Genomic DNA, 15002 nt, shown 5'->3' with positions numbered 1-15002 from the left:
CATAAATTATGCAAAGATATCACAACATCATAACATTTGTGCAAAAGAATCACGACATCGTGGATTTTATATTAAAAGAACACAAGCATGTAAAGTTTATGAAGCTGTACAAAGAGAAGTGCAAATAAGTGCAAATAAAATAATACCTGTAGAAGAGAATATTTGTCATAGCTGTCCCCTGACTTCCCACTCCCACTTGAAGCTAATATTGATGCAGGTTTCAGATGAACCATAGAGGCTGAAATAAGCTTAAGACTCCCAAACTCCTTGGAACTAAAACCAAAAACACAGATGTCCAGACATTCTAGAGCAGGAGTTTCAAACTGCCAATCCATGGGCCAGTTGCATCATGCGGAGGCTGCGCCCACCCTAGCTCCGGCAATGAAAAAAAAAGTTGCGATACGTCGCAACACGTCACGTGACACAGTGAGTTTGACACCTGTGTTCTACAGTTGAGAAAGATCACAGCATTGAGAAAGATCACAGATTAGTTGGTTAATTTAACTGGAAATCTTAAAAGCAATTTTAAATACCGTAAATGCCGGCGTATAAGGCGACTTCCGCGAGCGCTGAAATCGGCGCCAAAGATGGGGGTCGTCTTATACGCCGAGTCGTCTTATACGCCGGAAATACTGGTAGTTTCCGGCGTATAAGACGACGTTCTAGGAATGCGGCCCGGCTATAAAGACGGGGGTCGTCTTATACGCCGGGTCGCCTTGTACACCGGCATTTACGGTAAACCTTTTCCATGTTCGTAACTATATGTGTCATGAGCTTCAGAACTGCTAATTATTACTTCAGTTTTGCAGTATTTTTCAATAAGTTTTCAGGCCAAATTAAATAAGTTGCTTGCCTTTTATTTTATAGGATGAGGACAAATATCCACATGGAAGACTACCTTAACTTGCCCCCACTAATAAAGTTAGGTCCTTCTTGATGACAATATCCAAGTTACAGATCACTCTTCAATAATGTGACAAGATTATTATTTTCATGCCTGGACACTATCATTTTATATTTCCAAATATGCATGGTGTAATTTTAATGCTTTATTAGATATGTCCTTTAGACTGTATTTTTGTATTGATTTCATAATTATAATGCAATGGCTGCATTCTTTTTGATATGGAAATATACTATACTTCCTTGCTCTAACCACATTAACAACCATGTTACTAACTCAACAACGGCAGTGATTCATTTAACTGTGGTAAGAAGGGTCGTAAAATGGGGCAAAACTCACCTAATAGCTACCTTTCTTAACAATGGAAATTTTGAGTTCAATTGTGGCCATCACTATCATTACAGGACTACCTGCAATTAAAACTCTGTTGGATCATCCTATAGCCTGCATCCTGGTATTATACCACTTCCAGGAGAGCAACATGCAAGTGTAACGCTCTTCCCTTTGAACCTGAGATTGACAGTATGAAGTACATTTTCTACTGTACATCTCTTTATTGCCAATGAGTATTTTTGCAGCAAAAAAAATATGACAAAACAAGCTGTGTGCGCTTTGTGAGCCTCTGATAAGGGCAACATATAATCAAGGAACTACTCTTTTTTTGGTCTAAATTGATCTCTATAAAAGAGAGACTATAAATACCTATGAAGCAAAGTTATACCATTATAAAACGTCTATGCTGATAATATCCTTGTTCTTCAAAGTTTTTCTTTATGAACCTGTGACCTTACCCTTAATGTAGGCATAGTGTAGCATGCAAGGGACAAACTGCTTCAATTCCTTACTCTGGAGACAAAATATATTTCTTTCATTCTGTTTTTCTAGCTTCTTAATGATCTTAACTCTAACCACTGGCATTGCAAAAATGTTTGGTAGATCACCAGGGAGTTCAGAGTATGTAAGATCACTGGTTGGCTTGTGTAACAATGACTCAGATAGTATTGTTGCCAAATCTTTCTCACTATTTTGAGTGTATAATCTGCATCACTTGCACTTATTTGCTGTAATTGAACTAATCTCTTATTATCATTTTAAAAAGTCTTTTATTTTTTAACTAAATCAATTTCTTTTGTAAGGAAACAGCAGAACATTTTGTCAAGGCACTCTTCTGCCATTGTTAAAGAAAAATATGGTTTAAGTTAAAACATATGTCCAGTGTGAAAATATATGGCAGAGACATATACCATATACCGGTATTGGTAGTTCAGTGCTAATGTTACAAGTCAACAAACTGAGGTGGAAAGTTGGAATACTTTTTAAAAACACATACTTGTATATATTAGGCTTTACAGAACTTGGTGAAATGGAGAAAACCAGTGCAACGCACTAATATCTGGATACTAGCTCTATAGGAAAAATGTCATGAGTCAATGTTCAACTAAATTGAATAATACCCTCCAACAAAGGAACCGTGTAGTCACTCAAAAGCTAAAACTAAACTTTCTAGGTAGAGAAAACTAGTGTGGCAGAACACCATGCAATATTATAAAAGGCTTTGGGACATAAGAAAATTTATTCCTTTCTAAGGGAGACTGAGGGCACACAGTATTATTATATATAACTTTAACAAAACAGAAAAAAAAGGGAAACAAGCACCCAGACATTTATTGAATTATAACCATATTAATAAGATTCTGTTAATTATAGATTTACATATACAGTACCTAGTCAGTCAGAAATTCCCCCTTCCTGTTTTGAAATCTTCATTTCATTCTCTAATTAGCAGTTACTGAATGTTACAGTAAACCATGAAATCACTAAATTTTCAAACTAGGTTCTGCAGTCCCCGAAGATTCTATGATAACTTGATGGGATTCTGTGAAAAACTAAGAGGAAAAAAAAGTTTATTCAAAAGTAGCCAATTTTTTTATCACTGGAGCTTTCCCTTTTAATCAGGGATTCTACTTTAAAAAAAAAAGACTAACAAGTTCCACTGCCCGATAAAATTTAAAAACTTCTGCCTCAAATCACAAATAAAATTTCTAGATACTGAACTCTAATTTTCATCAGCCCAAACCACTATGACCAGTGATAAAGAATGCAGTCTCTGGATTGTCCACCACCACTACTCAAGCCTATTCCAGACACCTTCAGCTACTCAAAGAATTCAAAATGGCTGATCCCTCATTTACTGTTAAGTCACCAGTGTTTGCAAGTGCTGCTCCATACAGGTGGTGTCCAGTTGTTTTCCTTCAACATAAGCTCATACATAAGATCAAGTCCTTGCCTGTTCCCAAACTCTGACATACATTTCTAACTCAGCAGGATCATGGTGAGTCCTTCCCTTCCAGTTTACTTTCCATATTGCAGGCAATATTTATGTGTATCCATGCATGCACGTGCCATGAAGAAGTCTACTTAATAATCAAAATGGCATCCCTCGGAACCTCACTGAGCGGTGTGGAAATTAGTAAATTTAGGATTGCGCTGCTCTGCTTCAGTCATGTGTGTCTTTGGAGTGTGACTTCTTCTGGAGTAAACATAAATGAGAATTGTACTTAAAAGGAAGGAGAAAAATGAGGGTATCAGTGGTTTTAGGCAGGCAATGGGGAAAAATACATGCCATGAACACCTATGTGATGACTCAGGGCACAGCGCACAAGCAATGCAGTCAGCTGGCAATTCAAACCACCCTTTAATTGCTCCAAATTTTCCCCAAATGCTCCCACATTTCTGGCAAGCCTCCAAACAAAGGAAAACATATACACCTCTGGCTGAAAGTAGTTTCACATACAGTCTGATTAGGAGAGGAATTTACTCAAGGCCACGGAGATAACAAGGAATGATACATACATCATAAATCTAATGAGTCTGTGTGAATATACACTTGTCTGAGCAGTCTCAGAAGAGAAGCAAAATACAGTCCGAATTCTTTAAACATCCAAGCAACAGTTGTCAGCCAGTCCAATGGTCAGAGTTTCCGGGTTTCCAAGCAGAAGTCACAGAACAAGAGATCAGCAACAACACACACAAAACTCCAAGGAATCAGTGTTTGTTCCCAACAAATGCCTCTTAAATCTCAGCCTCCAGGTGTGCCTTGTGGAGAGGGGTGTGATGCTTTCCTCCCAAGTAGTTGAGCCTGCCTGCGTTGTTCCCTCCTTCTCTCCACTCTCCGTGCTCTAGGATCAGGTGGGGGTGGCCCTTGCTCATCGCCTGAAATCTGTCTCTCCTGTTCCTCCTGAAGGGCCCTGGCCTGTCTCTGCCTGCTCTTTCCCACATTCCTCTGAAGCCACAGACACCTCTCCCTCGACCTCCAAAGGGTCCCGTTCCAGCTCATTTTCTTCCGTAGAGGCAGGCTCCGACGGAGGCATGATACCTATCCTAGCTCAGTATGCGCATATTATTTTTATTTTGTTTTTTTGATTAAGTATAAAATATATTTTTCCAGATACAGATTACTTGCTACAAACTGAAAGAATTTCTGAAAAAGCAGAAATAAAAAAGTGAAACAAATTCCAGGGCTGTTAGTGACGCTATTGCTTCTTATGACACATATTTTGAAAAATTAGGCTCAAGCCCAAGTAAGAAATGGAAATATGAAAAGAATTTTATCAACTTTAGTTTTACATGGAGTGCAAAAAAGATAAACCAAATGGACTATGTACTGAATGTCAACAAATATTATTTAACAGTAATAGTGTAACATTATGAAGACATCAGGAAATCAAGTGTTACAACCTTGTAAATTAAAAGTACTGGATGTTCCAAAACAAAATGTGCAGAACTCCATGTGAAAAAATGGCATTTTGTACCTTTTTATGTAACAAATGTCCAGAGTACTTATTTAATTGAAACTTTAACTTCTCAAATAATTGCAAAATTAATGTTTTATTTTTGTACATTGGAAACAGTTTACTCTTCGTTTTATTGCCAATTTTCTATCACCAGAGCTTTGTCTCTTGCTTGGGAGTATCAGAATTGAACTAACAGAAGCCTGAAAAAAATTAAAAAGCTTTGGGCTAGTCAATGTTCATGTTATTTGAGACTCAAGACGATCACATTAAAAATCTGACTGGGTAACTACTATACCCATGAATCAATCTTCAGTTATTCACATATACAATACCGAAAAGTGGCCATGTCATAGCTCAGTAATATTAATTTGTTCTCAAATTAAGTTTAAAATGTACATATCTAAGAATTCTTGTTAATATGTAATGCATTAGACATAAATTCCATTATCAGATTATCATAGCCTATGTTTTATATAGAAACATCAAAGTAAACTGAGGATTATTTCACTAAATACTGTATTCAAGTTAATTTATCACTATTATGATCAGTAAGAAACCACAGCCGTGATTTGCTCAGGGTACCTTGAAATATCATTCTCAGGCAGAAATAATAAATTTAGTCTCACATATAGAACTTTCAACCTAATAAGTTGCACATACTGATATTTTATCAGTATCTACCATTCAAATATACTTGGGGTGTGTGGAGAAAAACACATTATTTACAGTTATTGACACAGATTAAACTTCAGCATATTTTGTGGACGTGTTGATGCGTATGTGGAAAGAAATTCAATTCAGAATTCTAGCAGAGGCATCTACATTGATTAATTTGCCCCTCCCATGCCTTCAGTGTTTGAGCAGTAGAACAATTCAACCATAATAGACAATAAGCAGAGATGCGTAAGCAGCTGTGAATAGAAAACAATGAATAAAATTCATGACGTTAGAGAACTATGAATTGGGGAGTTTAGTGCATGAATTGAAATCTAAAGTTATCTGTCCCTCTGCCTTGAGCTGAGCAATGCAAAGTAAACTAGAAAGGTGAGAAAAAAGGGGAAAAATGGTCTCTGACACATTTACAGAAACTGATGGCCTGTCACCTAGACACTGATGAGTATTTTCACTGGATAAAAAAGGCAAGCAACCGTCTAAAAATAGACTAGTGTGCTGCAGAGCTGTCTGGCTTGGCTACGCTACCAGAATACCAATGTAATTTTTTGCCAAGATGCTTGTCCCATACTTGAACAGTGAAGGTGAGAGAAAAAAAGATGATTGTATACTGTTATTTGTCAGAATTTGAAAGAATATGCATTGTATTAGGCATATGTTTAGTTTAAATTTTGCAAGAAAAATAAAATAAAAATTTAATAAAAAGTTCCTTTTAATATGTAAGAAACACGAAAAAATCCAGGAAATGATTGATCAGTCCACTAATGGGTGAAGATGGCAAGAAGGTGATGGGCAGCAGGGTAAAAGCTTCTTTATCTCTATCTTCACACAACAGGGGGAAAAAATCCAGCCTACCAAAAGCAGCAGCATGGGAGACAGAACCAGAGTGCAGGTCAAAATAGGGAAGAAATTGGTATCAGGACACCTATGCCCTCTAGTGCAGAGGTCTCCAATCTTTCCGGGCTCAAGAACCGGCAGGAAGGAGAGGAGCTTAAAAATTTGTGCATGTGCACACAGAACCACACAGCACTAGCAGCCTTCTTTGCGCATGCAGCATGTGCTGACACATGTGTGAATGGCAGCGCACCCCCCCCCATGGCAGCCAGTGGCCTGTTCGCGCATGTGCAAATGGGCTGTGCAAACCACCCAGGCAAGCAGCACATGCGCAAACGGGCTGCAGATACCCGACGCTAGCATCCTCATCGCACTCGCACGCATGCGCAAACAGGGTCGTGGGCACTAGAGCGAGTGGGGGGGAATGAACGCCTATACGTGCACACACTGACCAACTGTTTCTGTGGCCCACTGGCCAAGAGCCCTCAGCCTAAGACCGAACTCTAGACCATAGATTGGGGACTCCTGCTCTAGTGGAATTAAAATCACCAGGACCAAATGTTTACATCCCAGGAGTCTGAAGGAGCTGGCAGGTGTGATCTCAGAACTACTAAGCAAAATCTCAGTGGAATTTCTGATGCTAAGTGATGAGTCATAAAATCACGTTACTTTATTCTTAGTGACAGCAATCTTGGCAGTCCCTGCTGCTGTCATTAAGCAAATTCCATTAGTCATTAGGCCGAGGGGCCACCCCAATCCAAACATTCTGGCCTCAGTCCCTCCCTTCCAGCCCTGAGCCTTGGTTCTTCAAAGAGTAAGGGTCTACTTCCCCTTCAACTAGTCCCAACTGGCTACGCTCTCCCATCTCTGCCCTTTTGACTGCCTTGCACTTTATCTGGCAGGGCAACAAGTAGTCCCAGATCTGCAAAGCTCCGTGGCTGCTTGCCATAATGCATCTCAGGGCCTTCTTGGAATACTGAAGCTTTGAAACAACAGAAAGCTCTTGCAGTGCAAAGCTGCATTCACCCTGGCAGCCTCAGCTGATCCAGCCTAGTCTTCCAAGGAAACCCGTGTGCGAACTGGGGCAGAAAGACTCATGTCACCAACATCTGCCTTGGGAAGGATTAGCAGCAAGAGCAAAAGGATGTTGAAAATCAGCTGGGGTGGCAGGGACAGGGAGTGTGGGGGGAGGGGAGAGACAAAAGGGCATAGATAAGGGAGAGATAAGTGGGTGGGGGACTTGAAGTATCTCTGTGGTTGTTAAGCGCAGGTAAACTGAAATGCTTGAATTTTGATCAGATGAAAGCAAGGGTGCTGCAATGGCCGTATTTTGAGGATCAGTCGTTAACTCCCTTCATTCAGTGCTACCAAAACTTTGAATGGTCACTGAACAAATGGTCATTAAGCAATGGATACTATACAGAATTATTTCAGGTTTTGCTTCTTAAACGTATCACCAGAAAAGCAGCACAAGACATGACAACCTGATCTCTCAGACGTATCAAATATATGCATTTAGTAATTCCTCATGCAATAAGCACTTGATTTAACAGACCTCCATTTAGTAGACTTCTGATGAGGTGGAGAATTTCTGTCCTTATGCTATACTTTTGTGCATTCATATTAAAGACCTTAGACCAGTGGTTCTCAACCTGTGGGTCGGGACCCCATTTGGGGTCAAACGACCATTTCACGGGGGTCGCCAAACAAGGCTGTCCGCCATTTTTCCCCCTTTTCTTTGGCCACGCCCCTGGCACCCGGTGATGTATAAACGGTTGGGGGTCACCACAACATGGGGAACTGTATTATGGGGTCGCGGCATTAGAAAGGTTGAGAACCACTGCCTTAGACAATATCAACATATATAGAGAGAGAGAGACAGTGTGTTATTTTGAGGAGATTAAGTGGGATGTTCCTTAAAACTCAGCTGTCCAGACCCAAAATGAGCTCCACATTTGTGGAGTTTACTGGTTGCTTTGACAGCTAGAGTTTGCAATCATTCATAAATAACACATACTTTTTGGTGATTAATTAAGCTGAAAAATAGCCAAAAGTGAATTCTGTAACCAAAGTGCAATTTAAACCTGATATCCCGAGTGTTAAGCCAAAATGTAAAGCAGAAAGCACTTATTTAAAAAAAAATCTTCTTTAAAATAAGCTTTTTACATGCCTCTTTCAAGAAAATTTTCTCACATCTCTACTTATCACCAAAGCAGACATGAGATCTATCTGCAAAGCCTTCCATTTTCTTCCATTTGGAGTAGTAATCTGTCAAAAAATGTGACTATTTCAAAAATAAAAAATATCAAACTAAGTTGGCAATTGGAACTAAGTAAGTGGGAAGCTATGCGAGAACACTAACTAGCTAAAATTTTCACAATTAACACCGATTTTTTTAAAAAAATTATTCAGAGCAATTCCTAATTAAAAATAAATTATAAAAATACAAATTTTCTGCTGTAGTGTTTGGTTGAAAATCTACAAAGAAAGGCAGCAGTTTCTAAAGAACACTACTATGGTTAAATTGAAATTATAAAGTCATTCACAAATTAGCCAGCAGAGGTAGCAATATACTCTAAAAGCATTTTTTCTGTAACGGTTAACACCTTTTTCAGAGGCAGAATGTTATGTGCTTTTGCATAGGTGCGTCAAAAAAAACTGAAAAAACATTACTTTTAAACTTGACCAAATATTATATTTCAGCAATTAAGCCTTGAAATTTCACAATTTTTTTTCTTTAAAAATTGGGAAATGTCACAAATGCCATATGTGAATATTATGAGTAATATTAGACTGCAAAATGCAAAAGTATGCAGATGCATTTCAGAATGTACTGCATGCTGGTGAACTTTCAGGTTAGCAATTTTTTTAAGCTCCGCAAGTAAGTTGCCAAATTTAAAAAAATAAATTAAAAATCAGTATGGATGTCTATTAAAAGCTTCAAGAAAATAACTAGAAAAACTGTATATCTATTCTTTTATCTACGTCTTTTATTTAATAACCATTCAACTTGCAAAGCAATTCTGAGCAGCATACAGTTCTATGGAAGCATGAGAACAATTAAGTGAAAACAAAACACAGCAGAGATCAGGAACCAAGGAATGAAAAATAGAATAAAAAAATTAAAGGAAACAGAATAGCCAATCCAAACATAAGTCATTAGGTTAATTTTTGGGAGATGTGTGACTTTGCAGCCATCCACCCACTCCATCCCATCTAGTTGCTCACGGTCACAGTGGGGTAGGAGAGCGTGCATCATATCGGTGCTGCCACAAGGTGAGGCGAGGCAGGTGAGGCCTCCCCCGCCCATCCTCCATAGCCTGGCAGTCCAGCTCGGGAGGGGAATGAAACAGAAGAGGCAAGTGGGCAGCTAGCTCATTGAACAGGTGGGAGGAGTAGCTTCGCTGCAGAGGTCCTGAGGTAAGTAGGTGCAGGGTGTGTGGGGCAGCTCCATCCCAGCTGCCTCGCCTTAACTCGCGGCAGCATCGGTGCAACACAAGCTCTCTAGCCCCATTGCAGCAGCAAGCAACCAGATGGTGGGACGTATTGGGCGGGCTCTTAATTAGGGCTTATTTTGGGGGTAGGGCTTGTATTTGGCACAGACCAAAAAATCAGGGTAGGGCTTATTTTCTGGGTGGGTCTTATTTTCAGGGAAACACAGTAGTATACCTCTTTCATTCTGGACAACTTCATCTCATGTTCTAACCCAGTGCCTGAAGCAAGAATCATTTGTGCAGGGCCTTATAGAAGTCTAGCAGGATCAGAGCTATCCAAACATCAGAGAGGGGAAGTGTCCATTTGTCCAAATGTTGTATTAAAATTAACCTGCAGATATTGTTTCCTTACTAAATTTAGTTTTATATTTGTGCAATTCTCTGGATGTATTCAGTTCTATAGCTATTCAATCAAGCTAGAATTAAATTGTTTCACTCTTATTTCCATGGTTTATTGTAATTTTCCCCATGACTTATTTTTTCCCTTAGATTAGGTATATGTAGCTCTTCAATATCTCATCTACTTTTATGACCATAAACAAAAAAGAAAGCAGGGGCTTCTTTTGGCTTTTTTGTTATTATTTAAAACAGATATGAAATATATTCATGAAATAGAACCCTTTTAAACCATTCAAAGGAAAAATTCTGGCCAAACCTGTTTTGTTTCAAGCACCAAACTCTTTTCTCACTCATTTCCCAAATTTCCCAGTCCTAGAATCAATCTGTACTTTGCCTCCTTGCCTGTAAGAAAGAAGATCTGCTGCTGTCACCAAAAAGCCTTACGGGAAGGGGCTTCAAAGAGTTCTGCTGCAGGATAGTTAATGGCCGTTAAACAGTTTCATCCCTATCAGCATGTTTATTTAAAGAAATTTGTATACTGCCCTAACAAGGACTGAATTGCCATTTTAATCTCCTTTAGAGATACTAGTAGTAATACTGGTAATCCTCAACTTACAACCACAATTGAGCTCAAAATTTCTGTTGCAAAGTGAGATAGTTGTTAAGTGAGTTTTGCCCCATTTTATAACCTTACTTGCCACAGTTAAGTGAATCCTTGCAGCTGTTAAGTTAGCAATATTGTTGTTAAGTGAATCTGGCTTCCCCAATGACTTTGCTTGTCACAAGGGTGCAAAAGGTGATCACATGACCCCCGGGACATTGCAACCAACACAAATATGAGTCATTTGACAAGCATCTGAATTTTGATCACTTGACCATAAGATGCTACAATGGTCGTAAAAATAGTCGTAAGTGCTATTACAACTTTTAATGGTTACTAAATGAACTGTTGTATGTCAAGGATTATCTGTACCAATACCAAAACAAGACAAGATTATGACTTAAAAGAGATTATGTAAACCGCATTATTAAGAACCAGCCAGATAATAGCATATCAACACAATTTGGGAATGGGGTATTGATTGGAATACCTATAGAAATTTGAAATGAATTGCCAGAAATAAAATACTTCCTTGAGAAGCAGTTATTAAAAATATACATGTATTACATTTGATGTAAATGTCATAGAGTGCCTTATTCATTTGCTAGATATATAAAGCTACCCAATTCAAACTATGTGATTCTGGGCAGTGTACAGGGGAGCCACCAAAAGCACATGCTTTCTAGATTTAAAAAGTGTCAAGATTTAAAAGAGAAAACCTGAAACATGCCCTCATTATGATAGCATATGTTGCAGTCAGGTATCCTTGGAAGAAGGCAGCACAACAAGTAACCTGTAGGTTTTAAAAGTGATGACCAGATGCATCCAGAACCCTAATGGAAGTCAGTGCAACTCATGGCCTAGTGGTATTATATGGGTGTGATGAGTTGTGCCCATAACTACCTGTGCAGCTGGATTCTGGAAGATTTTCAAGGGCAGCATGTTGGAATAGTCACAAGATGTTGTGCAAACTCACCCGTCTCCAACCCGCCCTGGCTATAGCTACCACCTGCTCTTTAAGTAAGAGCAGTGAGTTCAGAAGAATCCCTGGCTTGCATACCATGTCTGAATGGGGTAGTGTCACCTTATCCAAAACCAAAGATGGAAACGTTCCAACTCCCTGAAATCTGAATCTGAGGACCCCAAACCCTATGAAGATTTAAGCTGCAACCTGTTGTTTCTCATCCAGACACAGGGACAGAAATATTTTGAGCTGAGCAAGAAGGAAATTTCATCATTGGGGTACTTGTGCCATGAGTGTTGTCTGAAATCACAGCAAACTGCTGACAGATGCCTAAGAAAAGCAGCCTGAGTATATTTTAATTTACCAGCCAGCAGAAATTAATTCAGATATGTGATTGATTTCATTCTGTAGTGTTCAGCCAGAAGAGACAACCATGAAATTACATACACAGCTTAAGGCACTAAACACAATTAATATTCTTTGACTGAAAAACTACATGGTCTGCCAATTTCAAATTCTCTTAACTGGAAGCCAAATATGTAAAGTGTCTCTTGAGCATATATCCAAAGTGATCCATTTTTGTGGAAGTTCACATTCATTCGCTCTGGTTCTATACTGTATAACTTCTAAACAGAACTTGACAAGCAAGCCCAGACATGCACAAGCTTCATTGAAAAAAAAAAGATACTGTATGTACATTAATGGAAATAATGGATCATTATTGAGAAAACTGAGTAATTTGCTTTGTTTTCTATAGCATATCTTTAAAATGTTCCACAGATCTACTATAATAGATATCAGTCGATATGAAGTATGCAGGTAATTCCTACAGAATGTGTATTGCTATGATAGGAGAAGACAAAATGAAAAAAGAAATGGAAAAAAAGAGCAAATGAACACTTAAAGAAAAATGCTAAGGCTCAGATAGAGAGATGTCCAATGATGGACAAAGAGAAAAGTGAATGCTATAGAATTTGAGAGGGAAAGGAAACTAATAATGATCTGATAGAAGGAATAAATGACACTCATTTTGTTGAAGCTGACCTGATCTTCCTGGTACTTTGCTTTGCAAAGATTTTTAAAAACTATTAAGAACACAAAAAATAAAAGATTTACATTTAAAATGCACACATATCAAGAAAATCTACTTCCCCAAAACTAGATATAATCTATGGTTTTTGAATGTTTGATTCATATAAAAATATCAAATGAGTTAAATAGGTGAACGCCATTTTATAAAATCAATTGAAAGTAAAGCAAAGTATCATATAACTGAAATATAAGTTTAATATACAATCATAATTGCTGCCTAAAATTCTTGTAACCTTATCTTCACAAAAAGATATACCAAAACTAGAAAAATAGAGAAAAGGGCAATTAATATGAATATTTGAAAAGGGAGAGTAGGAGTAGATGTATAACTACATAGACATAATCTCTTTGGCTGAAAGGCAGTACACTTCTCAATATCACACATCAGGGAACTATTGCAAGGGATTAATTATTACTGAAGGCAATTTAGACTAATCCTTGAAAGCATATTCTGGATCTGAGTATCACTTTGATTTAACTGGTCAAGACTTTTGATATATTCAGGAAGAATTAACAGAGAATTATAGAATAAAAACCTGTAGAGAAAAGAAAATAGTGGGAAAAAGTGTTAAATGCTGTATATAAAGAACAGAGTAGTAACAAATATGTTTTTTTCTGTAATTAATAGCATTCTTTCAGAGTCTTAACAACAATACAGTCAAGTAGTGTTTCCTTGTAATATATAACAATTCTTATCACTATATTAAAAAAATTAAACTTGTGCAACATAGTTTACCAAATTTGACTTGTGCAAATGTTATGACACATACTCTTATTAAAGCAAAATTACTTTAAAGATGAAACAGATACCATGTAAGAATTTTAACTTTGTGTAAGCTTAATTCATACACTATGAATAAGCCAATTTCCTTTAAAGAAAAAGTCAACTTTGGGAAAGTGTAAATGTTACACAATGCAACACAATGCAGTTTGAACCCATTCTATGATAATGTAACAACTCAGCATTTCTTTTGGCTAATATTATCTATTTTTTAAATTAAACATATCATTTTGAATGCATGCCAATTATATTAAAGTATAGCAGAATTTGAACCTTCTCAGACTTAAGAGCTGTAGAAACAGAAAGTATTTTGCTCTGAGAATTCCACACTACCACTAAAATTCTCCAAATATAAGCTTAATTAACTAGACCTTCTAACAGAGAAATTAAAAGAACAGTAATGGTCAGCCTCACAGCCCTTTGATGTGCTATTACTTGAAGATTACTAGATTTCTATTTCTTTCAATCAATAGTAAAGAATTGTAAGATTACATTTTTATCCCTACATGATAGCTTCCATTTATAACTTATAGTATATATTATTAAGGATAGTGCCAAAAGCAGACATTATACTAAAAGAGGGCAAAGCCATTTTCAAAAAAAGATAGACTTTTTTCTCCTCTTGTGTAAAGTAAGCAATTGAAAGGAACATATGATGCACAATCAAGTGACCTTGAGAGTGCATCATTCTCGATTTATGTCGAACGACAAGTGCAAGAAATATTGGCTGCAAAACGGGGAACTCCAAGTTATCAACACAGGTGCAGCAGACAAGGCTAAGGCCCCGAGCTAGAAAAGCTTAGGTATAATTTAAGAGAGAAACAGAGCTCGAGGACAAACCGACATTAAGTTAAACTGGTAGAATTTTAAAAAAATCACTGAAATGAAAAGGCGCCAGCTGCTCCGTGGGGCAGCTTTGCATAATTAAAAGCCACACAGCAGCAGCCCATGCCAGAAACCGAGGGGGAAGCGTCGAGGAAAGAATAAATGGACTCACCTGCCCAGGTGTTCACGTACGAGCCTAGAATCGCCGTGTTGTCCAGCACCCACACCCGGAAGGCAACCACCAACTTAAAAAGCAGACTACAACACTGGTAGCCGACGACCAACACTCCAATCCAATAGTAAAAACCGTAAGGGAAGAACAAAAAAGAAGCCGAAGTCGCCATAGCGTTCCCAACGCAGCACCAATAGATACTACAGTGATGACGGCCCGGCAACACTGAACCCTCCCTAGCCTGTGTCGGACCCTCCCACAGAACAGCCCCGCCTCAAAGAGCAGCTATTGGCTAATTAATATAATGTAGGATTGCTATTGGATATCTATCATGGAACACATGGCTCTAGATCTCGCGGTATTTTCTTTTCAAAAAAAGGCGTAGTTGAGGTAAATTCCCTCACAGACTGGAACAATGGTTCTTAAGTCGCTTCGCACGCCCATGTGGCGAACGCGTCTTCCGGCGTTCTCTGGCTCCTATTGGTAGAGATCTGTGTCATTAACGTGGGGCCTAGTTGTGATTAGAGGGT

General features: G+C 38.2%; 1 protein-coding gene across 1 annotated transcript in view; it reads right to left on the bottom strand.

Annotated features, from left to right (window-relative positions):
* HSD17B12 (hydroxysteroid 17-beta dehydrogenase 12) overlaps window positions 1-14719 on the bottom strand; it is a 70329-nt gene extending 55610 nt beyond the window's left edge. Inside the window, exon 1 of the mRNA XM_039343323.1 lies at window positions 14473-14719. Within this exon, the coding sequence (XP_039199257.1) occupies window positions 14473-14644 (172 nt within the window). The 5' untranslated portion in view covers window positions 14645-14719. The remainder of the gene's footprint in view (window positions 1-14472) is intronic.
* Between the last annotated feature and the right edge of the window lie 283 nt (window positions 14720-15002).

Source organism: Crotalus tigris, unplaced genomic scaffold (genome assembly GCF_016545835.1).
Source record: "Crotalus tigris isolate CLP2741 ecotype Arizona unplaced genomic scaffold, ASM1654583v1 scf7180000017841.2860490, whole genome shotgun sequence".
Classification (NCBI taxonomy): domain Eukaryota; kingdom Metazoa; phylum Chordata; class Lepidosauria; order Squamata; family Viperidae; genus Crotalus; species Crotalus tigris.
Note: the sequence above shows the minus strand (reverse complement) of the source record. Positions and strands in the feature narration are given on the sequence as shown.